General features: G+C 47.8%; 1 protein-coding gene across 1 annotated transcript in view; it reads left to right on the top strand.

The window, feature by feature from the left end:
* The window catches only part of Rab27 (RAS oncogene family member Rab27), a 141,991-nt gene that overhangs the window by 87,678 nt on the left and 29,426 nt on the right, over positions 1 to 24,887 (top strand). The window contains exon 2 of the mRNA XM_075692373.1: positions 20,856 to 21,031. Coding sequence (XP_075548488.1) covers positions 20,864 to 21,031 — 168 coding nt within the window. The 5' untranslated portion in view covers positions 20,856 to 20,863. The remainder of the gene's footprint in view (positions 1 to 20,855; positions 21,032 to 24,887) is intronic.

Here is a 24,887-nt window from a genome sequence, read left to right as displayed (position 1 = left end):
TGTATCGTTTTCTCAAACTATAGAAACAATTTACTGTATGCATTCCTCGGCGCACTCAAGTTATTTTGCAACAAAGAGTTCGTACAGTGAGCCGATACTTTTGAAACCGTATAGCGCAACATGATAGGTGGTATACGCTTGCAGCTGCTGATGCATGACTCTCATGCAGTTTTCTGCGCAAGACACTTCTAGGGCATTTTTCAAAAGGAAAGTTGTCGTCGATGATCATAGCCTCTTCACTGTTTTCAATATTCACATTGAGAGAAACTACAATGAAAAACACGCCAAACTCGCTAAGGTTACAGTTTCGCAGAACTTAAAAACAACGTGCTCTCTGCGGTCCCGCCTTCGTTTAGGAGAATAAAAAGTTGCGGTGCTTTCTCACTTACGGCGCTGAGCACCGTTTTTCACGAGCGCCCCCTGGGCAACGCTGGTTTCCCATAGCTGCGGGACGTTGTAAAGAACAGCGTTGAAAGAGCTGCGTTGAATGCTTTTGAGACTCTGTTTTAAGCACACAGAAGCGGCAGTGAAAATGTGCACCGTTGTGTCTGCTCATCTGGTGGCGTAAATGCTCCGGTCCGTAAAGTTCGTAAAGCCAAAGCCATTTCTGAATTCTTTGAGCCATGATGCTCAAGACACCGCTGGAGTAATGGTATAGGGTATTATGGTTTAACACGGCTCCACAAGCTGTCGTCGCCAATGCCCCTTTTGTGCCGGCTACGTCTGAGCGTTGCGGAAATACGGCAACGGTAATGGTACGTATAGTCACAGGCTATACGGCCCTGAATGTTTCGGCACTAGGCCACGTGTCGTAAAAATTTCTCCGATAAACGAAAACTGGGACATAGATTGGGCTGTAAAAAGGGACCTAATACCCAGGCCTCGCAATCAGCAGATCGCGAGGGATACAGTGTTTCTGGGTCACGGTAGTGCGATGACGGCAACAATTCTGTGAACGGCTGAAAACGAAGCTTCCTATTGCTCTGGCCGCTGAGCCACGTGTTGTCACAGTGGCCGAGACAGAAAGCAAACCGGAACGTATCTTCGCGAGTTGGTCACGGGTGGGAGAAATGACGTTGCTGCCCGAGCGTGTGCGCCCGATTCGCGTGTTTCACGTTCCTTCGGCGACGGCAACGCGACGCGTCCGCGCTCCGAGGACACTCGTATACCGGCGATGCCGCGTGCCGAGAGGGGCGCGGCGCCGCTGGAAGTTGGCGGGAATAGTAACGGGACGCCGCCGCGGGAGAGCGGGTGCCGCTCCTCCCTACAAGCTGCGGGACGCCGCGGCTGGGCAGGGCAGCGAATTCCCCGTCATAAAAGAAAACGGGAGGACGGCATCGACTCTCACTCCGTCCCGGTTTCCGAGCCATAAACCGTGAGCTCTCTCCCATTACTCTCCCATCGTAAAAGAAATCGGTGAGGGAGAAGGTAGGGGAAGGAGAACCGTGGATGCGTACCACTTGTGCAGCAGAGTGACTATATCTGGGTCCGCTACCACGTAGGAAGGCAAGAAGAGAGGCAAAGGGACGCGGGGATGTGCATAAGAAAGCGGGCGCAGAGAGAGAAAGAGAGAGAGAGAGAGAGAGAGAGAGTATGAATACGAGCAGAGTGAACGACGGAAAAGATCGGGGATCGCGTTCTTCCCCTGTCACGTGTGGATGCTGACGTTACTAAAGTGATGAAGCAGCTGCGGTATGACGGACTAATCCCAGGGAGGCACAGGTTATCCGGAGGACATTCCTCGCATAACCGTGAATAATATCGTACCGGGAAAGGTATTGTCCGGGGAGACGAACCAGAGAATAGGGCCAGCACGTTTCCTTGCTTTTTCTTGCGTGTGCGTGCTCTTTGTGGGTATAATTACGGTAGCAACAAGGTAGGAAAGTATATCGTGGAGCTGTTGGTGGCTGCCAGATCTGGTCGTGGCGGGCCGAGGACTCAGGCATAGACACACAAACGAAACGCGAACGGTAACGATGCCGTCCCTGTTCTCGCGCACTCCGAAAGCAGAAGAAATGATCCTTTCATGGAGGAAGGGGGGGGGGGGGGGTAGAATAATAAGATGACGAGGAAACGTATGAGCTTTCTTCCACGCTGATTAACCTTGCGTGGCTGTGAAGGAAGAGTCCTGCGCTGGCTTACAAACGAAAACGAACCTTTCTTTCTGATAGACCTAATTTCGCGAGTACTACTAGCTCGCGGTAAAATTTTTACATAAAAATATATGTATCTGCTTCCACGTAATGAAAAATATTTTGGCGTGAAAGAAAAGGTAACGTGGCATGTTCCTAGTCTGTTTACTACTATTTAATTTTTATGTAACGAGAGAGAAGATACGAAGAAAGGAAGCGTAAGGAGGTTAACCTGGCAAGTGTGCGGTTGGCTCCCCTGCACAATGGAAGGGGAAAGAAAGAATAGAGAGACGGGGAAGTCTGTAGAAGGTTCCCTCACATGCGCGCACGAAGACGATCCCAGAAGCCCGTTTACCGTTAGAAAACTTAACAACGCCTGCAGAGCCTTCTGCGCCGATGAATGAATGTATGTGAACTGGGTATTGCGATGACCGAGAGTTGACAACAGTGCAAGAACTAGAAAACAAAAAGTAATCTGAGCTTCGCCGCTGACTTGTATGTTATATAACATCGTTGTGTGTGTATTATCTGTTATCCTGCTGTTTCTGCTACAGAAACCTATGTGAGAAAAGTACACAAAGCTGTACATGTAATTGTAGTACCTGTTCAAGGCCCAAAGACTAGCTGGCAACGTATTTGTATGGAAACATCTCCTTATGTCAGGTTAATAAAACGATATTTAAAAAAGAACGATCTGCGAGAGAAGGAAGGTTATGAGAAGGGGGGGGGAGAGGAATGCCAGCGTGCTTGATTGCATCCTGCTATCGTACGAGAGATTACACTGCCTCGCAAGCTCGAACGCTACAGTGCGTATTATACTGCGCCAAGGAGCCAACAAAGGCAGAGAAGCGGGAGTCCGCGGCGCCCGTAATAGAAATGGAGGCCGGAGCATTTGGGTCTGCGGCGGTCTGCTCTGGCTCAAGCCTAGCCCGATGTAATGGGATGAATTCGACGCAAACAGAGAGGGAAAGGTGAAACAGCCGGCCGCCAAGGCGCGCGTGGACGAAAAAGTCGGCAAGGACCTGCAGGCTTTAGGCTGAGAGAAATTATAATATAATTACGCGTTTCCTGATTCTACGTGGCCTGCACGGTGAACATGAAGCGTCAGCGCCACCTCTCGGCTCCTTTCTTTCTTTCTTTTTCTATCTATCTATCTATCTATCTATCTATCTATCTATCTATCTATCTATCTATCTATCTATCTATCTATCTATCTATCTATCTATCTATCTATCTATCTATCTATCTATCTAGCTATCTATCTATCTATCTATCTATCTACTGATCTGGAAAAATAAGAAAAGCCAATTTATTTAATTGCATATTTCAGGTACCCCAATTCGCCGAAGCGTATAGAGGTGGGTGGGAATACAGAGCAATAAATGCACGGGAAAACTTACAAACGTAGCAAAGTACAAAAAATAGAAAAGTAAGTAACAAGAACATGCAGGCTCATATGCGCCAGGAATAACAGCAATAACATAAATTAATCGCATGCGATACGAGTGAAACCGCGATCGAAAACCGATCGTTCCATTTAACGAGGGTTCGCAAAAAACAACCACGATTGACTTTGAAGCGCTTATCTTGGCGCTTTGGAAATGCAGCAGCTCTTTCTTATTTGTGGTTTTCCTTGTGCGTACAAGATACCGGTGAAAGATTGAGAATTCTTCCTATTTGGTAGCGTTGCCTTAGAGCCACACACAGTTCAAATGAATTCAGAACGCATAAATGCTCTCAGACGGCCATTCATAGATGAAGTTAGTTGCATTGGAGCTAGTTGCTTTTGTGTGCAGGCATTTTTATTTAAGCTTGTATATATGGCTAGGGCAAGTGATTGATATTACGGCACAGCGAAAAAACTGAGGCATTAATAGGCTTGCTACCACTTTTGCGCATTGTTTCAGTACTAACATGTGTGGCCGAAGCTTAGACTCTAAGAGATAAGCTTGAGTGCCGCGAAACGAGCTCTGGAACGAAAAATTATCAGCGTAACGTTAAGAGTCATAATGCTTTTATTCTAGTTGGGATCAAGATAAAGGAATGGGAGTTATGGACTTGAGAAGATCGTGCACTGGCGTATAGAGGAGGTTACCATCAGAGTGGATGCCAAATGAAGGGAAACCTGGTATAGACGACGGCAGGGTATTAGGTGGTGCGATGAGATTATGAAATTTTCTGGCATGATAAATGATGGTGAGACGCAGTCAGCTCACGCAAGACACGACTGGAGAGGCCTGCGCCCTGCCGTGAACATAAATTTGGATGATTATCGATACCACTTCTGCGCATTATTAGAATTCGACAGCATAGCGGCAGTACACGCCGTCGTACTTCTGACGTCGCCGGGAACGTTAGCAGTGGCGAGGATGACGCACTTATAAAACCAGAATGTCTTCCCCTTACACTAGGGCATGGCGCCGCCGAGTATCAAAGTTCCTCACAATCCTCGCAAATATTACCGCCTGCGCTGCTGCTCTGTTCCTGAACGCCGAACGGAAAATAGTCCCCATCTGTATTCCAACCCTCTTGTATGTCACCCCTCGAAAGGAGAACCATAGAAAATAAAAAAAGCCGCGTATGCAGGCCCGACAGCGTCGTCCTTGTCTCGTCTATACCTCGCGCATATGCAAGAACATCGCGCATAGTGGGCTGCACACACCTCTCCGGTCCAAGCTGCGACTTTCTCGGAGCTCATCCCTCGTGACACGACCCGGGCTTCCGACGTTCGTGCCAGTGGGAGAGAAAGCTCGCAGGCAAGCCAAGACGTGAGGAACAAGACAAGTATAGAAGGTGGAGTAAGGAGAGGCGGTGATAGTCAAACTCCAAGCTATTGCTCTCCGCGTAGCGGCGTCGCTTCCTAATCCCTCCTAGGTTTCAGGACACTCGACCCCGTCATCCCATCACCATACCGAATGCCACGAGCTCCCCATCCGTTGCCGCCTCGAGTCGGAACCGGCGGCGGCGGCGAGGACATTTCCGTCTTGCATACTCGTTTGCGGAAAGCTCACTGCTAGCGCTGCTGCCTTTTCGTCCCAGTCCGCCCATCGTCAACGATTCCCACTTCGCAACGGAACATTTGGACATAGTCAGCTGGATAGGGCTCACTGCAGTCTGGGTGCGAGGGCTGAAGATTGGGCGAGTTGGCAAGTTGCATCTTGAACGTGCTCGCTCCGCACACATACGTAGGAAAGGGGACAGACAGAGTGGAAGAGCGTTGCAGAGGGGCAGCGCTCTTTGTACCTGTCCCCTTTCCTAATTGTGTGCGCACTGTGAACACATTCAAGGTACTCTGGGTAAGCGGATTGTTGCTATGTGAGAGAAGCACGTGTTCGCGGTCGGGTTGCTAAGAGGACAAGTAAAATCATGACCTGGGATATAACTGATTCGCACTGGACAGAAGGTTGCAGGCATCAACAAGGATTCGCACTAGTCGCGCTGCAAGTTCTTGTTCTCCTGCCTATGGAACGGCCCTTCGGCAGTTGAAATGCTATTAAGATCGACGTCACACCCGCTTCCAGGCACCGTCGCTCAGGAAGCTTGGCCAAATGCCAAATGTTTTCGGACAATGTAATGAAGTCGATTGCCAAGAGCTCACAACTAAAATATGCACAAAATTCACCCTGCATATACGGTGCTATGAGTTTAGCCCCAATGAAAACGCCAAATTACGACGCTACGGGGCCGTTTCTAATTATGTAGTGTGTAGCTCATTTTACGGCGCTGCGACACGTTCTCGCCATTAAAATACGCCAAAGGTCCGACGCTGGATATAACTGAAGTTAATGGCGCAAAATAAGGCTTTCAGTGTGCCTACGTAGCGATCTTTCGCCTGAATGTAGCTTCTCGTGGTTTCGTTTTAGATTAAGTTGAGAATGTTGCGTATTACAAAGTGTGGCCATTACAGCCAGCAAAACCTACATATCAGGGTTGACGACTGGGCGTGTTGGTATAGCATCAGGTCAAGATGTTGCGCATTCCAACCTCTAGTATACTACATATCAGGCTGTACTCGCAAGACGTGGGCTCATTCGTTGTGGCCGGTTCATTTTACATTGCGTTATATACAGTCATTCGTTCATTCTTTTCTCACTGAAACTCCCACCGTCTTCGGAAGATCATGCCCCACGTGCGAGGAAAGCTACGGAGTTCTTGCGGCTGGGATGTAACAGTTGGCCGCTGTCTATCGCGCCACAAATCAACGGCTGCGAGGCTGGCCTGCGGACAGCTTGACGTGTGCGTGCTCCGGAAACGAAGCGGAAGAGAGAGAGAGAGAAAGAAGGAGAGCTCGCCGTACATACAGCTGGCCTCATGCATCCGGTTAACGCACGAAAATATAAGGGGGGCAAAACAGAGCGAAGACCAAGCGGCTCTGCTTCCTAGCGATGCTGGCGTGCGCCGAGCATAAGAACAGTAAACACAGACAAGCAAGAGTAAAAAAAAGGGAACGCCTGTCCGCGAGCCAGTCTGACAAATAACCCTCGCGCTTCACCGAATGCTGCGAGCACTACACTACGCAGAGGGTACGGTTCCAGTGAGAAATAAATATAAAAAGGGAAAGAAACATGCGCGACAAACACGCGCCATATACATGGCTCCGGCGCTGGCATAAAAATCTGCGCCGACACACACGCGTCGCGTCCTTTCGCCTCTATCTCTCTCCTTTGCTTATATCTTAATGGATTCTTGTTCATATTATTTTAGTGCAGTTTATATGGCGTTTTAAGGGGGCATTTCAATATTCACTCGGCTCTAATGTATGTATGTGTCCTACTCTTGGTGTTGGAGCTTTCTTTGCACTACGGGCTCGGTTATCGGAAGAAACCGTCACGGGATAGGCCCTCCTATATCTGTTTCGTCGGCCCTACCCAGTTTACAATTTGTCGCGTATGCGTGCTCTGACCTGTGGTGGAGGGCTCGCCTTCTTTGACGAGCTGATCGAGTTTTTTGGCTTCGTATGTGCGAGTGAAACCGTGCGACGGTGAGCCGCCGATCGCGGCTCACCGTCGTGGAGGATGCGCGCCGTCTTCCGTCGCGCACAAGGCTCGGTGGGGGGGTTAGGAGGGGACGGGTGTGTTCTACTCGGGGCGGCCGCGCGTTCGCGCGGGCCGTTGTATCTCGAAAGCCATCTGCGACAGGGACACAGTCCGCCGTGTGCTGTGTTTTCGCGGCTTAGTTCGCGCTGATGCGAGAGGCAGCACGAAGGTCAATTCGCTCGCTGCTGCTGTCGCGCTTCCTTCCTCACCCCAACGTTTCGACAGCGAGTTTCCGCGGTCATCGAGAGAGATGTCTTCACGTTTGCTTTTGCGCGCCTGACACCATGCTTGTTAACTTAGTTAGTATCCCTAAGTTTACAAGTTTATACGGTCGATAAAACTTCTATCCTTACTTCGTATAGCTGGCCACTAACTTGCTGTCACAATCGATGCTTCGCATCCCGTGCGAAACTGCGACGTTTTAGTTTGTCGTCGCTGCGCGGTGAGTCGTTTCCTCGCATATGCCTCGGTTTTTCGCTTACTAGACGTTCTTTCTTGCTTCTCGTGATCCTCATCGTCAAACCTTGTGTGTCCGTCCGTCCGTCCGTCCGTCTGTCTGTCTGTCTGTCTGTCTGTCTGTCTGTCTGTCTGTCTGTCTGTCTGTCTGTCTGTCTGTCTGTCTGTCTGTCTGTCTGTCTGTCTGTCTGTCTGTCTGTCTGTCTGTCTGTCTGTCTGTCTGTCCGTCTGTCTGTCTGTCTGTCTGTCTGTCTGTCTGTCCGTCTGTCCGTCTGTCCGTCTGTCCGTCTGTCTGTCTGTCTGTCTGTCTGTCTGTCTGTCTGTCTGTCTGTCTGTCTGTCTGTCTGTTGTGTGTGCGCGCCTATTCGTGCATATGTATGTGCGGTTATAAGCTCCTATGTCTAGCTGCAAAGCTACGACCAGTTCGTATATTGCGCTAGAGTGGCAAGGAAGTCTGAAAGGGCACCCGTTGATCGGAGGAGGTGGAATAGCGGACCAGAAACTGAGCCAGCGACCCAACTGTATAATACAGAGCGAGCGAATTTCTCGGTGTGCGTTGGGTGCTGTCGGAGCGGGCATCGATCGAACGTCATATACGGGACGGGAACATACCTCCCAAAGACGAAGCTCGAGTGAGCCGATAACACGAACGGTGCATGGCGGAGGCAGGGACAACAGTCTTCGTATACAGGAATGTGAAATAGTTTTTTCTGTGTACTTTTTTCTATCTTTCGTTTCTTTTTGTCGGGTCTATATAGACATCTTTGTTGACGGCCGGCGACGCAGAATGCCTATGTCTGCCGAGCTCGATGTGATAGCGCACTCGAGAGCCCATTCGAACTTATTCTTACAGAATGACAATAACGCAGTGAATAATAATATCTAGAAATGCACATCTGCACACGCAAGTGGGTTGATACTAACCCCTTGTTACTTGTTCGTTTTTGTGTTGTCTTTGCCTATTTGCTGTTGATTTACTTGCTTTCTTGCTTACTTGTGTCTGTTCTTTTGGTTTGTGTTCGGGATTTCTGAATCTGTCCTTCCGTCTGCCCGCGCGTCTACCTTTCTATTTAGTTGTTTGATTGTTCCTTTCTTTCTTTCTTTGACGACCGTTATGAAGCCTTGGTAATAGGTTTCAAAGTCAAAGTACGGAAGGAGTCAGGACAGTGAAAGAGAATGCTCATTTTAATCTATGGAGTTCGAGAGTTCCGAACTCTCCACATGAAAATACACACTGCGGGCAAAGAAAACGTGGCCTCGTTTCAACACAGAACATGAAAATGTGCACGAATAAATGTATGCGAGTATTCTACAGAGACGAAGTATGTAACGAAGCCTCGCTGTTCTGTCGTGAAGTGGTCAGACGATCTCCCTGTATAGGGTGACTCTAGAAATAACCGGATATCTCGTTGACCACTCGTCTGGTGTTTCTTTGGCGGTGACCGGAATGTTTTTTTTTTTTTTTCGTACATTACACGGCAAAAGTTCGCATGACATGAGCAATCTGCAAGTAGAAGGAGAGTCGTGCTGGTCTGCTTGTCATTGCATGCGTGATAGGAAGCGCAGATTACCTCAACGCGACCGTCTGTCGAAACGGCCGAGGAAGCTTTTGTTCGGCCAACAGCCCCGCAATTTCAGGTTGGCAACGCGTGATTGACCAATCAAGAGCCAATCACACGTCATCGCAAGGGCCAACCAGCGTGATTGCAACTCTTTATTTCGGAAATAGAAACAAAAATAAGAAGTTACCAAGCCACGATGAGGGTATGACTTTGGAAGTGTGTAAGCGGAAGCAGAATATATTGATCTCAAAGGCCGCAGTAAATAAATGAATCATGCTTTTTTTTTTCTTTCGGGACTAGTAGCTACGGGTCTACTTTTGGAAGGGGATATCGGGAATGAAATCACAATTGAGGGTGACACTCAAGATGCAGCTGTCTCTAGACATAATGGACAATGCCAGTATTGTGGACGTATATACTACAGGGACGCTAACGCCATTTTCGACATAACTTGCTCCTTAGTATGATCAAGGCGAACCTTTCTTGTGGATATCTTTAAACTTCTATTCCCTGTGCACCCTCTTCACTTCCGAGCTCCAATTTCAGAACTGCCTATAAGGACGGGTAGCTCGTATGCCGCTTCCAACTTATAGACCGTTGGGACAACGAAACTGCAACTGCCACGGTCGCTCTACCACGAAGTTGCCTGCCGTCTTCGTGTAACGCGCTCTATTTCGTCCCATTTCTTTTTGAGATTGCTCGCGATTCTAAATTGCCCTAACACAGCACATCCGAACCCGCATCCTTCGCGCAGGTTACCGGAGCGGCTTCAACAAAAACCGCACCGGAGCAATGTGCGGATCAATTTCACCGCTTCCTGCCGTCCTGTGGCGCGGCCGCGATCGAGCTTGCAAAGAATCAAGCCGCCTGATACAGCGCACTGAGATCCATTTCACAGCGACGACAACGGCGACGCACCGGACTATAACGCGCTCGCTAGCGAAACTTGACGGCACATAGCTTCATATATGGAATACGTGCTCCCAGTGTAATGTCCTCGACAATGCGTTGTTGTTGTTGAGGCCGGGCAACGTTAAACTTCCTTGGCGCCGAGAGATGGGTGGAATCCAGCGTATGTTGTGCTCATTGCCCCCTAAAGAAAGAAATCTTATGTGCGCGCATGAAATGGGACTACAAGTATACTCGGTCGCTCTCTCCAGTGGGCGTCCTGTGGGGCCCCCTGAAGTCCTTTTGTTGTGGATTGCGCGACAAAAAGACGTTGCTGATGTTTAAAGCTCGCAGAGCAGCAGGCAGTCTCCGCGCCGCAGCTCTCCGGATTTCCGTAGAGCATCGTGCGTTCAATCATTAGGAGCCCTCATTTCCAAGCAGTGCTCCGCGGGCCAATGCAGTCTGAAGCGTGCTCATCGTTCAACGTTTCCAGGTGGTTGCTGGATCACGGATGATTGTGCTTGACTGCTCTAGTGTGGAATGACTTTACGACGAGATAATTGTGGCACAAGCTTGTGTCTCACAGACTGCATTAGACCAGCTGTGGAACCACGTGATGTGGAAGCAAGCACATGAGCGTGCGGAACCGAGACGCTAATAGACAGAGTTCGTATCCGGAATAAATAAATAAATAAATAAATAAATAAATAAATAAATAAATAAATAAATAAATAAATAAATCTTTTTCGTGCGCTACAACTCCTGGTGAATTCGGCCCTGTGCGTTGTAAAAACACTTTCCGTTTCTTTTTTTGCAAGAAACCGGATAACAAACGGAACGGCGGTAGCTAAGCGTGAAACGCTTTGATTATATTTGAATTCATCAACAAAATTCAGTGCCCTTCCACTCTGTCAAGAAGGATGACCAGCGAAGTTGTTAATGTGAGCCCCTTAATGGAGAACTGCACCCCCGCCGGGGGTCAGCCCAGTATTGCATTACCTTCGGGGTCGGCGTGTAAGTATGGGGAGTGTTTAACGCCTGCTTCACCGCTGCCGCGGGTCGGCCTGGCATTACACTGTCTTCAGTATCGGCCCACGTATGAAAAAGTGTTCGTCTATGTCCACGGAGACGAGATCCGCCAGAACCTAGCCATAAACAGCTTCGCTGTACAACAGAACTTTCGGGGGAAAGTCGAGAATCTATAGGACGCGCACTCGGAAGTTTTCTTGGGCCGCAGGTAATGCAGCTGCGACCGCTCAGTCCAGAATGGTATACGCCAATGTTTTTCAAACTGTTCTCCACGGGCCCCCAGGTATTCTCCAGTGAGACGGTTCTCAAGCGGATTCACGAAGTCTTTACAAATACGCCTTTTGACGAGCATCGTCTGTCATGGCCTAACAATGCTCCGTGCCGGGGTAAAAGTAGAGCAGTGAAAACTGGTGACTAAAATGAACAAGCGGTAGGTGCATAACCTGGGGGAGGGGGGGGTGCGGAAGGAGAGAGCAAGAACGACACTAAATCAGGAGATCTCAGTAGTTTCTTCGGCTTGCGGTAGACCTCGCAGTGGACACCGCCATCCGGCTTGTTTTCTTACTTCTCGGGGTGCTATACATCTTCTCAAAAACATCTTATTTTTTGCCTGGTAGTGTGCAAAGCGTAGTATTCGTCTATTATAGTAATGCCTGCTATGTCGTTCGACGTATATGTCACAGCTCTCATTTAGCGTGCGGGGCGCATGAAAGCCCCACACAAATTACCAAGCGCAAATGTAGCGCGATAGCTGAAAGGCTATTGTGCGTCTGGCTTCCAGCTAGACACAGAGCCCGATTTTCAATGGCGGTATGGGCGAATTTCTGTTTCTCTTCGCCGTAAAATTTTGCCGCCAGTGCATAGAAAGTGAGAGAGAGCTAAAGGTGAAGGAATGACAAAGAGGATCACTCCAGAAGACTACCTCGTACTAGGGAAAGGAAAAAGTATATAAAAGATGAGATAAAATGAAAAAAAATATTCGCAGTTCCGTCCGAAAGGTGAAGCACCGATTGCGATAGCAAATTACTAGACAGGTATACGAGGTAAGAATAGCAGTTTTACTGGCCGTGTAAACTTGTAAACATTCGCTTACTAACTACATGAACAATGATATAATGTGTAAACGCGACTAAACGATGACACACAGAGACAGCGCTGCTTCTGTGTGTCTGTTTCTTTCTAAGTCGTCGTTCAGTCGCGCTTACACATTATATCAGAGATTCAAACCAACTTGCCCGCCAACGTGTTTTAACTAAAATAACAAGCACGGTGTCACGCGCGCATAGGTAAACATGAACGCATCTCGCTCGATGAGCACGGCCGGAAACTCGCTGTCAAAATTTTGGGGAGAGGAATCGCGGCAACATCAGGCGAATTCACCTTCATGCATCTCTCGCTTCAACGCGAACGAAACGTCGAAAGCACAGCGCATACGAAGTTACCGGCACTACGCGCACTCTGCAGACATCGCAGATCTTTCACTTTCACTTTATTTCCTTAAAGAGGCCTCTTCGGAATATTACATAAGGGGTGGGTTGCAAAGAATATAAGAAACAAAGAATATCAAAATGTTACAAGGCATAATGCGAGGCAATTTCTTCTATGAAGGCAGATGATCTGGGTATAGAAACGATGTTGTGCGCAAGTCCATTCTAGTCTTTGGCTGTTCGAGGGAAAAAAAGAAGATGCAAAAGCGACAGTGCGCGCTTGTGGACGAGCTACGTTTAAGGAATTTCTTATGCGATGGGATATGCGTGATGGTGGCAAGATATATGGTGCACGATTCAGTATGCTGTGGTAGAATTTGTGAAATAATGATAAGCTGGCAATTAAACGGCGGTGGGAAAGGGCATGAAGATGAGGCCCGCACGTGCGCGCACTTTGGCGGCGTGGCAGATCGCTTTCGAGACACAGAAGCGCCGGCAACGCGTCCCTATGGCGTCCGCCAAAGGCGTCTTCTACGGCGTCCGCGATTCGCGTGGCCAACGCCGTAGTAGGCGCCACGGTTGTTTCCACTCTGTGTATGGAGCGGCGCGGACGAGCAAGAAAGACATCGAGGTACCCTAGCAGCCATAGAGTTTCTCACTACATTACCTAGAGGGAAATCTGGCGCTGCTGCGCTGTGGTATGCATGGGAATGCCGTTATATTGTAACTTTGGATTGGCATCGTTCTCGTAGAGACAGGACACCTTGAAGACGCGCTTGGCAAGTACCGTTCCGTCTGTCATAATGATTCATTTTCTACTAGAACAGCACTTGAAAAGCTGTTTTAGCTTTATTACTACGCTAAAACGTGTTTTGTTTAACTATGAGAACTTGTTATTGCGTGTACGACTACATGTTACGTAAAAAGTATCAGCGGGCCGCTAAAGTTGGAGGACAGACGACAAGGTTCACGCTCGCTTTGAAACAGTTGGTCGTCTGTTATTGCTTTTCTTCGCTTGGTCATGCATTGTGGGTGAGTAAAGATGTAATATGCGTGAACGGAAACATTTTATGAAGATTTTACTTTGAGAATGCGTTATTTGCGTAGCCATATCCACGTTTTAGACGAAGCCTCTTACAACACCAGCCAACACGAGCCTCGCAGACACATATACCGTCATTCCCATGACGGCACGGTGCCCCCTTAAGCAACTCCCATAGACGGTGGCGCCAGATGTTGTAGGTGTTGTAGTGAGAAACTCTATGCTAGCAGCCGCCGGTGAAGAACGCCTCTCCACCCTCGCTTAACCTCCCTACCTCGCGCGCGACAGGAGAGGGCACGCATCCGGGCCGCGTTCCTCGCTCGCGCACGTGAGATTGAACCGCGTTCGTCGGCTTACCCTCACATGCTTTCACTGGCACATACAGCATACGGCGCGCGGCGACGGTTTTATCCCCCTTGGACTTTGTAAGGAACATCACGGCGATGCCGACGGCGACGTTGACGCCAACGGCATAAATGCGCCTGGAGTGTCCATGTAATTGCTATCGCAATAAAATAAGGACGAAAACTATAAGACCTTGCAGACACAGTCATACAGTCTACCAAGGTGATGAGCAAAACGAGAACAAGGTGAAAGCGGGAGCCAACGTTTCGACAAGTGGACTTGTCTTTATCAAGGAGGCATATATGCTTTCCTTGGCACAGTATATATAGGTAGGGTTCTTCTAAAGGGGAGAGTGTGGGTGCGGCAACGAGCGAAAGAGTGCCCTGCACAGGGCCGGTGACACTGCCCTCTGTCAGTGACATGTCAACGGCCGTGTGCCAATCGGTGAGTCAACGGCGTGCACAGCACCCCTCTATTACCTGCTTCGCTGGTGGTCGTGGGCTGTCCTGTCTGTGAAAGAGGTAATAGACGAAGCAGCAGAAACCAACGCTCATAAAGAAACATAAAAAATACTGAAATAGAATAAATAAATAAATAAATAAATAAAAGCAATGAAAGGCAAAGAAAAAAGACGAAAGAAAGAAGAAAAAAGGAAGAAGAAAGAAACACTGAGCAACCAAACTAAGTATTGTTGCCTATAGCTTGAAATTTGGCATAGTGAATAGATTCTGAAATTCCCTTTGAGACGTTTATGCCTATTGGTTGCAATGTCTTGAACTTACGGATAAGGTAGGGTTCTCCGTATTTTTTTCTCGTTCAGAACAGAAATTTTACTGTAATGTGTGGAGTTTAAGTTCATCAAAGTTATGACCTGGTTGGTTGAAATGCTCGGCGACGGCCTTGGGAAGCTCTTTAGCTGTGTCCATGCGATGTCCGTTTAATCTGACGTTCACTGATTGTCCCGTTTCACCGATATATTGTTTCTTACAGAAGGAACATTCATGCATATAAATCACATCCGAACTTGTACAAGTGAAGCTAGATTTGACTTCGTGTGTATAATTATTTGCGGTGCTTTTAATTTTAATGTCACTTTGGAGATGTCTGCACGTTTTGCACCTGGGGTGACAACATGCTTTTATTACGGGGGGAATGATGTTGGCTGACTTTTGCGCGCACTAACATGTCTTTAAAGTTTCTTTTGCGGCGATAGGTAACCCTTGGTACATCCGGGAACGCTTTTCTCAGGCGCTCGTTGCTTGATAATATTCGGTGGTATTTTCGTAGGATGTTGTTTATGTTTGGGAGTGCATTAGAATACTTTGTTATAAAGGCTGACGGTCTGTCAGATTTTGGTGTAGGCTGTTTCTTAGCTAATTCCGACTGTCTCTCCGATCTTGACGCGACATCATAAGCTTTTACGCCCTCTCCCTTTTAGAAGAACCCTACCTATATTTACTGTGCCGAGGAAAGCATATGTAGCCTTGAAAAAGGCAAGTCCAGTTGTCGAAACGTTAGCTCCCACTATCACCTAGTTCTCGTTTTGCTCATCGTCTTGAATTTCCATCTCCCTCCTTCCCCCTGTTTGTCCTGGAAGCCTACCAAGGTGGCACGCCGTCATACACACTACAGAGTCAGATACAGACACACGCAACTTCACACAGTGCACAATGGCAGACAATCCCGTCTCTTGTAGGTTACGCAGGAACGCCCCCTACAGCAGCTTGCGCTGATGACCGTATATATAGGCCACTGTCCAAGATTTTTGCTTTCTGTAAGCTTGGGCGCTCGTCCATCTGGCATAGCGCGGAGGGGAGTGCTGCTCTTTGCTTGTTGAAGCGAGGACCGATGCAGGCGTGCGGTTCACGTAATGGGGTAAACAGGTGTCATTGTGTCGTCTGCAGCGCATGAGCTCGTCCGAAGGACATGACAGCGAGTGTCGTAGTTTGTTTGTTTGTTTGTTTTGGTGTTCATCCTCACCAAATATGCGCTTGCTTGCTTGCTTGCTTGCTTGCTTGCTTGCTTGCTTGCTTGCTTGTTTCGCTGTTCATCTTCACCATATATGCCACAGCTGCTTCTTTCGTCGTTGCTGCCGTCATCATGAATGCGCGGGGAAGTGCTTTACCGTTCAGCAACCATGTGCCGAACTGTCGCACTTGCGATTCGGAGCGGGTAACGAAACAAGGAAGAGTGCAACTCCAAGCGCCCCTGAGGCGTCGGCGCACGCTCTTCTTCCTGTGCCCGCTTACAGCGGAGTGGTGCCCAGTAATCTCGGGCTTAAGAGCTACGGGCGAGCGCCTGCCGAGACCATCTGCGTGTGTGCGTGTTTTTCGCCGCCCCGCAGCGGGTCCGCGGGGCGTCCCGCAGCGCTGTGCGCGCCACACGCCCGCCCACCCGCTGCGGTGGGCGCAAAAAGAACTTCGACGCCTTCACAGCGCGGATAGGGCGGAGGCTTAGCCCGCCGACGACGTGGCAGCCGGTTAATCCGCCGGGACGTGCAGAAGCAAGTCGGCGAAAACAACGAAGAAGGCAGCCAATCAGGGAGAGGCCGCGATCCGCCGCACTTTGGCCGCCGACGCTGTGCCTGACGCGGAGTGCCAGCTTTGTTGCTTGCTTCCTAGCAAGTAGAAGAGGCGACTGAATCAGGCGATGCGTAAACGCTCGTATACGTCCAACCTGAGCTATAACCCTGCATGCTCCTTCTATAGTCAGAAATCTTCGTAGACATCTTCAATAGGCGTCGGCTATGTCGTGCGTTATTTCATTATTATTATTATTATTATTATTATTATTATTATTATTATTATTATTATTATTATTATTATTATTATTATTGCCTCTGTAGCTTTCCTTTCATAGCCACAGAAAGTTGTTCGCGAGTAAAACTAAATTAACAAGCATGGTGTCACGCGCGCACTAGCCAACATGAAGACATCTCACTCGATGACCGCGTAAACTCGCTGCCAAGCGCTGCAGTGAGGAAAGGCGGCAGAAGCAGCGAGCGAATTGGCCTTGGTGCAGTCGCTCGCATCAACGCGAACTACGCCTTGAAAGCACAGTGCAGCGCGTGCTCTGTACAGAGATGGCTTTCAATATGCAGCGTCCCGGCCGGGCGCGCGCGGCCGCCTGGGCCATCCGGAGTAGAGCCCCCCCCCCCGCCCCCTCTCTCCCCCGAAGCTTTATGCGCGACGGAAGGCGGCGCGCTTCCTACCCGCTTTCCGCCGTTGTGTGCGCGAGATTGAGCCGCGATCGCCGACTCACCCTCGACCGCTTTCACTCGCACATACAGTATACGGCGCGCTGCGGCGCTCTGGGCGTCGCCTTCGGCAGAAATACTCCAGGAGTGCCCATATAATTGCTATCGCAACAGAACAATGTCCATAAGAACACAGACACAACACGTAAGCTCCGCCCTTGCCGCGTTTCGTTTCGATCCAAATGTCATAATAATCTATTTTCGACTTCCGGATTATCCTTCCTCGTTCCCTTGCTGCTGGAGCGTTGGGATGTCACATACGCTAGCTACCAACGCGACTGAAATGGTTCATTCGTAGTTCGTATAGGTACCGTTTCATTTTGCAGTGCTCTCTGCTACACTCGCTTCCGCTGAAACCTGGCTAGATTGTGTTTTCGTGTGGAATGTGAATTTAAGTATCTTCTTCGCTCAGGAGGTTGTAGATGAAGTTCTTACGAGTGTTTATGACAGACGCAATGCAGGGTGCCAAATGAAACAAGCAAGAACGTACGTATGCTTGTTCTTGCATTCGATGACCCTTCAACGTAACTGTATCGTCTTGTGCCCGGCGAAGTCAACGTTTCAAAGGCTGCATCTTGCGTCCATAGCTCACACTTCTCTCCTAGACTATGCGAGACTTGCTATAGGAATAGGAAAATTTAACCACAATATTGGCGTTCGTAAATTATGCGCAAGCGAAGGAATGTAAGTGACATATTTTATTTTAACTTCTCAGAATACCTGAATTTTCGTTCGGAGAATAAAAACAAAATAACGGCAGCCGGAAAATGTCCCTATGTTTCCCGGCAAAGACAGGGCACCCCACACGCCTACTTAACCACAGCTCCGCCAAAAATACTGTCTTTTAGGGAGAAGTGCCTAGGCAATGGTGCGAGTCTATAAGGCGCTATTTCCAACCCGAGTTTGTCGAAACTAGGCGCGCTTGAGTGCGTTAAGCCTGTTTGTGCGGTATGTACAGTGAACTGAAAGTGCAAAGATGTACCGCCACTGCCAACCACTGACTTCCTAGAACGTGCTAACAGTGAAATTTCAGAAGCGTAAGTCAGACTAAACATATTTGAAGAGGTAGCTTAGCGCAAAGTGTCCGTGGTTTTATTTGCGCTAAGCTACCTCTTCAAATATGGACGACCAACTAGCCCAACTGTCAACTCTTCCAGACGAAACATACAGGACAATATCACAGGCGTCCGTCGCTGCCCTGTTCAATTTTATAACGACACAGCTGGAAGTCGGCGTTGACCCAGCTATACGTGTCGTGTGTTATACACAATCCATTATTTTTCATGCTGTCAAGGAACATGTCCAGCCCTGCTCTTTATACTTGCAGCAAAGTGCCATGCTGATGTTGGTGTATATATATATATATATATATATATATATATATATATATATATATATATATATATATATATATATATATATATATTACATTGTCCTGTCTCTTTTCCTTTGCACACTTGCGTGTTTTCGCGCTTCTCTCACTTGCAATGGGCAGGAAGGCATTGGTCTTATGTACCGTTGGCTTGTTCTGCCACGGTCACGTGGGTGCTTTTTTTGTTGTTGTTTTTGTTTTTGACGATGTCAAGTAAAACATTCTTTCGCTGCTGACCCCGGAATCTAGGATTGAATCCCGGCCGTGGCGACATCTATCAGTAGGAGTGAGAAGAAGGAGGGGGGGGGGGGGTGTCAATGAGTGCGTGAAAGTTCACGCAGGTGCATATTAAACAACTCCAAGAGATTTAAAAACCGAAGTGCTCCACTGCGACGTCAGTCGTAGCCCATACTTCAGCTTTGGGACGCTAAACCACCAACGATTATTACGGTTGTTGTGTGCAAGGCCAAAGTGCCACACAATTATGGACAGTCGGCATTATACCGCCTACCTTCTCTTCCCTACCCCGCGCTTTCGCCTGCTTTCACTGCTCAATGTCCCGTGCTGTGCATCTACCCAATTACGACGTGCGTGGGTGGCTGAGTGAGTGAGTGAGTGAGTGAGTGAGTGAGTGAGTGAGTGAGTGAGTGAGTGAGTGAGTGAGTGAGTGAGTGAGTGAGTGAGTGAGTGAGTGAGTGAGTGAGTGAGTGAGTGAGTGAGTGAGTGAGTGAGTGAGTGAGTGAGTGAGTGAGTGAGTGAGTGAGTGAGTGTTTGCTTGCTTGCTTGCTTGCTTGCTTGTTGCTTGCTTGCTTGTTTATCTGTTTGCAACTTTTACGTAACGGCACCACAAAAACCCACATTTGACGATAATAAAAGCTAGACCTTAGCCTCCGGTATTTTTACAGTGCCTGTCCGATCTTTCCGACATGCATGTTAGTGACTGGTCCAACTGCGGCGGCGCCGCGTTCCCATGAACATGTTAGCTCCATTTAGCGCACATGTAATTGCCGTGCGCTGCCACCGCTCCTCCGACTCCACGTGACAGACGCTAAAAAGAAGTTGACGTGACCTTGACCGTTGCTTCATTAGATGTACCACTTGTGCCGAGAAAACAATAACAACAGCAACAACATAAAGCGTTGTCAACTTGTAAGATAGTGGCGCGCTCTCTATGTGACCGCCTCCCCTTTTTTGGCCTCAGTAGCCAGGTATTGAAAAAGTACAAGATGCTGACCGGGCGTACGCAAAAGCCTGTGTTCGTCCTGACTTTTTCTCATTTTTGTCTTTTGACAGTTTTGTCCTGCGTGTTCTAGGCGCAGAGTATTTATTTATTTATTTTTAGAGTACTGCAAGGCCAAGGTGTGGGCTCCTGCATAATGGGCACCAAAGAGTTCGTACAACAAGCACTGGCGTAAAACAGCAAAACAGTAGTGCATCACAAACCATGAACTACGTTAAAAAGCACATCGCGACACAACAATGGGCATCTTGTTAACCGCGACTACAAATAAACCAACAGATTATTACAGCTCTTGCAAGAAGGTATTAGTACAACAACAAGGTAGTAGGACACAACAATGAGCACCTGGTTAACCGTGACAATAAATGCTCCAAACAAATTCTTAGGGCTCTCAAAGAAAATGGAGTATTAAGAAAAAAGAATATATACACTGCACATTATAAGGTTATTGTGTCGAATGAATCACTGCTATGAAGCATACATGGTGGCAATGCGTTCAAGTCGGTAGTCTTTCGAAGGAAGGAATAGCATTTAAATGCATTCGTTCGTGCCGCAAATTAGGTTATTGATTGGCGTTACAATATCTGGTTAGTCGTGAGATCATATGTTTGATGTACGGATCAGGGCCTAAAGCGAGATGGTTGTTTTTTAGATGAACTTTGACCTTAGAATCTTACGGCGTAGTTGAAGTTCCAAGACTTTATTTTGCTGCATCAGAGAAGTTGGAGCATCAGTCATGCGGTATATAGAAAAGGATATGCGGGTAGATTTCCGTTGAGCCATTTCTAGAGCATAAAATGTTTTCTTAGTGTGCGGGTCCCAAATTATACATGCGTTTTTGAGGGCAGAACTGATGATCGACGTGTAGGCCAAGAGGTAAGTAGGCGCCGGGAATTTTCAGAGTTTATGCCTGAGGAATCCATAACTTGCGGAATGCTGACGCACATATGCAAGAGACGTGTTTATTCCAACTGAGTTTGTTAGTTATCGCCACGTCGATGGTCGACCCGCTGCCAAGTTGGCGGTAAATGCATTACTGATCTTCTCTCTCTCTGCTCGCCCCGTTGCAGATGTGGAGATGAGCCATGGGCAGGCGAGTGGTGCCGACTACGACTACCTCATCAAGTTCCTGGCGCTGGGTGATTCCGGCGTGGGCAAGACTAGCTTCCTCTACCAGTACACAAACTCGACCTTCAATAGCAAGTTCATCTCCACCGTGGGCATCGACTTCCGCGAGAAGAGAATCGTACGCCCTTCCTTTTTCCCACTTGCTTAAACCTTTCTTTAAACAAAAAAGAAGGACCATGTTAGAGAGAGAGAGAGAGAGATAGCAAAGAGAGGAAAGGCAGGGAGGTCAACCAGACAAGCGTCCGGTTTGCTACCCTACACTGGGGGAAGGGAAAGGGGGAACAGAAAGAGGAAAGTGGGATAGAGGGAACACTGTCTGTGCACGTAGCAAAATGCTTGGAAATCAGGACCATGTTAGAACCCTGCAATACGTTCAATGGGCCCACAGAAATTAAACGCAGCAGCCGATAAAACGTGTTAAGCGTGTTTAGCATATTACGATTCTGCGATGGGAAACGCTCCGACCAGCAATATAGGCTTGTTTCACGTGTCCCGACTTCGTACATCCGCCAACGCAGCGATCGCCACTCTCCCAATAGCGATCACGCGCTACCGCTGCGACTGTCATGTAGCACAATACAGTAGCTCCATAACTAAGACATCAACAAGTGCGTCACATCCTGCCGCCCCGCCGTCATTGGTCAGACGCAACGCCGCTGCGAAAATTTCCAGCGAGCACGGATTACACAATACTTTGTAGCTGCCGCGCAGGACTACTTTCGGCGGCAGCCGCGGCCGGAATCGCACTCTATTCACTTTATGTGAAACGGCTTTTACATGAACATGCCAACATGCTGTTGGCGTCAGAGGGGGCGGACTTCAGCTATACTATAAATAAAAAGTATACTATGGCGGAACAATTAGAGAAGTGCAGCTGATTTTTCCTGCCGTAGTCTCAGCGCGCAGCGCAGTCTATAGCTCGCCACACCGGAATCTGACATGTATACATATAATTTATTTTCTTTTTCCGAGTGGGAAATAGGTTCGCAGGCCGCGCACACTGACTCACCAATAAACAAACGGTGTATTAATACAGATGGTACGGTCGCTTTGGTATAGACAGGCTACATAATTATAAATTAAAGCGGACATGGCAAAATTATACCTTAGGTTTAAAAAAGACATTTGGGCAAGTTTTGCCTCTCGCTGAACTCCTTCTTCCACTATTTGGTGCTTTGGACAACAATTTTCTGAATGGGCTTTTTTGAAATGTTGCCCGCCCCCCCCCCTTCAAGTACCGGTCTTGTCTCTCAGCAGACACAGACGAACTTAAATAAAGTAATGAGATACTGACGCTAGATTCATCCAAGTTCGCATGTCTGTTAGCTTTGCGTTACTTAAAAGATACACCAGCGCGCCCAAATGCCAGTTCTCTTAAACTTGAAAGAATCCAAACCGCTGTAGTTTGTCGTAAATCTACTTTGCCTGGGCTGAATGAGAGGGCACCGCCTCCGCATCTTCGTGGCGTCACGCTTTGTAGCTTGTATGTGGTTGTCCATGTATTGCACGCTTTGTAGGCTCGAGATACGCCGTATGCCACATGTGTATGACGCCCGGGTGCGTTCCTATCGTATATACGGAACGACGTGCGTGCTTTACTTCTTACTTTCCGCGAGAAGAGATAGAATGACATCAGAAATTGAGTCAAATGGAAGCTGTCCCACTCAGGAAGCCGTCCGCATAAAATATTTAGCACGTTATTTGTGAGCGAAGGCGTCTGTTTTCGTTCCCCGAAGTGGAGATACCGTGCGTGATGGTGCCAGAAGGCCCCAGCCATGGCGCTCCGTTGACCTGGGTTTTAGGTGGGAGTCGCAAGGAGTAAGCGATTGGCTGCGACAGAGTGAGAATTCAGAACGTTGTTTTTTTTCCTTGCTTTTTTTGTGAACGCACGTCGAGTAGCTCAATATCTTTGATGTATTGATGCCTTCAGGAAGCATGTGTAAGTTTATAGTTCCCCCAATGTGTCCTTGGTGCCGTTGTCTGTTGGCGTCTCATGATATGATCAATTTCTTTAGTGATTCGTGCATAATGCACATACATACATACATACATACATACATACATACATACATACATACATACATACATACATACATACATACATACATACATACATACATACATACATACATACATACATACATACATACATACATACATACATACATACATACATACATACATACATACATACATACATACATACATACATACATACATACATACATACATACATACATACATACATACATACATACATACATACATATTGTTAAGCTTCCCCATTACAGCACGTGCTCGATAGCTATATTCCCTCAACTATCACTTCATCTTCGTTCTCTACCAATCCTCGCATGCATGCTATCGTCACTCATTTCACTTCTACCCGTAGCAATACATACATAGACATGAGCTTCTGCCATTAAAGGCTTTAGCCGAGAGAGAGCCGAGCTTGCGGCGTCCTTGTTGCCTTCGTATTCAGGTAAATGAGAACGCAGAACTAAGGCAAGAAGCCTGAGCCCCCTCTCATGCGTTCCTCGTATGTATATGCATCAGCATGTGTTCCGAGAAGCTGTTCTTTCATTTCTACCCCCTACCCTCTCCCCAATTTCTGATACACTGAATTATTAGCGTCCTCGAAGTCATGCATAATCCACAGCCTCAACGCGCGTGCGCACTTCGACGTTCGGCGCTCGTCGCGAGGCGTGTCAGGCTTATGCGCAATCGGCTTAACCTTTCACTCACGACGAAGAAACGAAATATGCGGCACGCTTGTCTCTTGTTAGAATGGCACACCGGGCCCGAAAGGACTGTTCTCCTTTCTTTCTTTACTTTGCGGAATGGGGGTGATGCGGTAAGTGCCTGCATAATTGGATTATGAAAATTTGTAGCCCCGCTGCCGATCGGGTATGAAAATTTTTACCGGAGGATGGATATACGGAAAGGTCAAAGGGGGAAAGGAAACTATACGAATGGGACGTAAGAATGGTAGACGAAGCACGATACTCGTATTAATGCAGCGCTTTGTTTTGATCTAGGTTATCTGAAGAAGGGGGTTCCGGAGATGCAGGCCAGCGAGTTAAATCTCCATTTATTATCTTAGTGTCTAGTCTAATATTGTGCGGCAACGCTAAACCATTGTTGTGTTCCATGTCGGCAGCGTAAGTTCTCAAACAGGTTAATTAATCGTGTCAGAAATATTGAAAATTATCTGTAGGTGTGCAGTCAGTGCGTTGTATATGGATGATAGAGACAGTTGTATTCAATTAACGTACGGTTATTTTTGAGTTAACGTAACGGACGGTGCATTCTAACTATTAGCATCAAATGAGCTCGCTTCCACAGTTTCTCTCTCTCTTCTCATTTTGTCATCACAGTTCGCGAGAAGCACAGCACTGCGAATATGATAACAAAGACGCCTCAATATACAAATCTGTGAAGAAACAACTATATGTACATGCACTTACGTTAAGTACATTTGCAAGCCTACGAGACTACAAATGTCGCACAGCGAACAATATCTTGAACACCTTAACCCGCTGTGACGAGTTCTCGGTCTCTGAACGCACATTTCTGCAGGGTGATGGAAGTCTGGGGCGGAATTCATAAAGCTTTTCACTCGTAAGTGCTCTTCGCCATTGGTCGCCTACCTTCGTTAATAATATGTCCGGCAACGCGATTGGCTGGCATCTGGTTCTCTGAACAACTCTCGCGTAATAGCTTTTTTTTGGGAATAAGGGCCCTGATCCTCGAAGTTTTTCAATGCGCATCGAACATCCTAGCTAGAACATACACATATAGCTCATGTGTATGTATGTATTACTGCGGGTGAAAGTGAAGAGATCGTAACACAGTTCTCGTACACATTAACTGTCCTGTCCCTCATGAACGATTTAGCTATTCCACATTTCATGATTTTAACAAGGATGATGATACGTCTGTCACTGATACTCCGGCAGATAACGTTGACCATT

Source organism: Dermacentor variabilis, chromosome 5 (genome assembly GCF_050947875.1).
Source record: "Dermacentor variabilis isolate Ectoservices chromosome 5, ASM5094787v1, whole genome shotgun sequence".
Taxonomy (NCBI): Eukaryota; Metazoa; Arthropoda; class Arachnida; order Ixodida; family Ixodidae; genus Dermacentor; species Dermacentor variabilis.
This window is presented reverse-complemented; position numbering and strand designations above follow the sequence as displayed.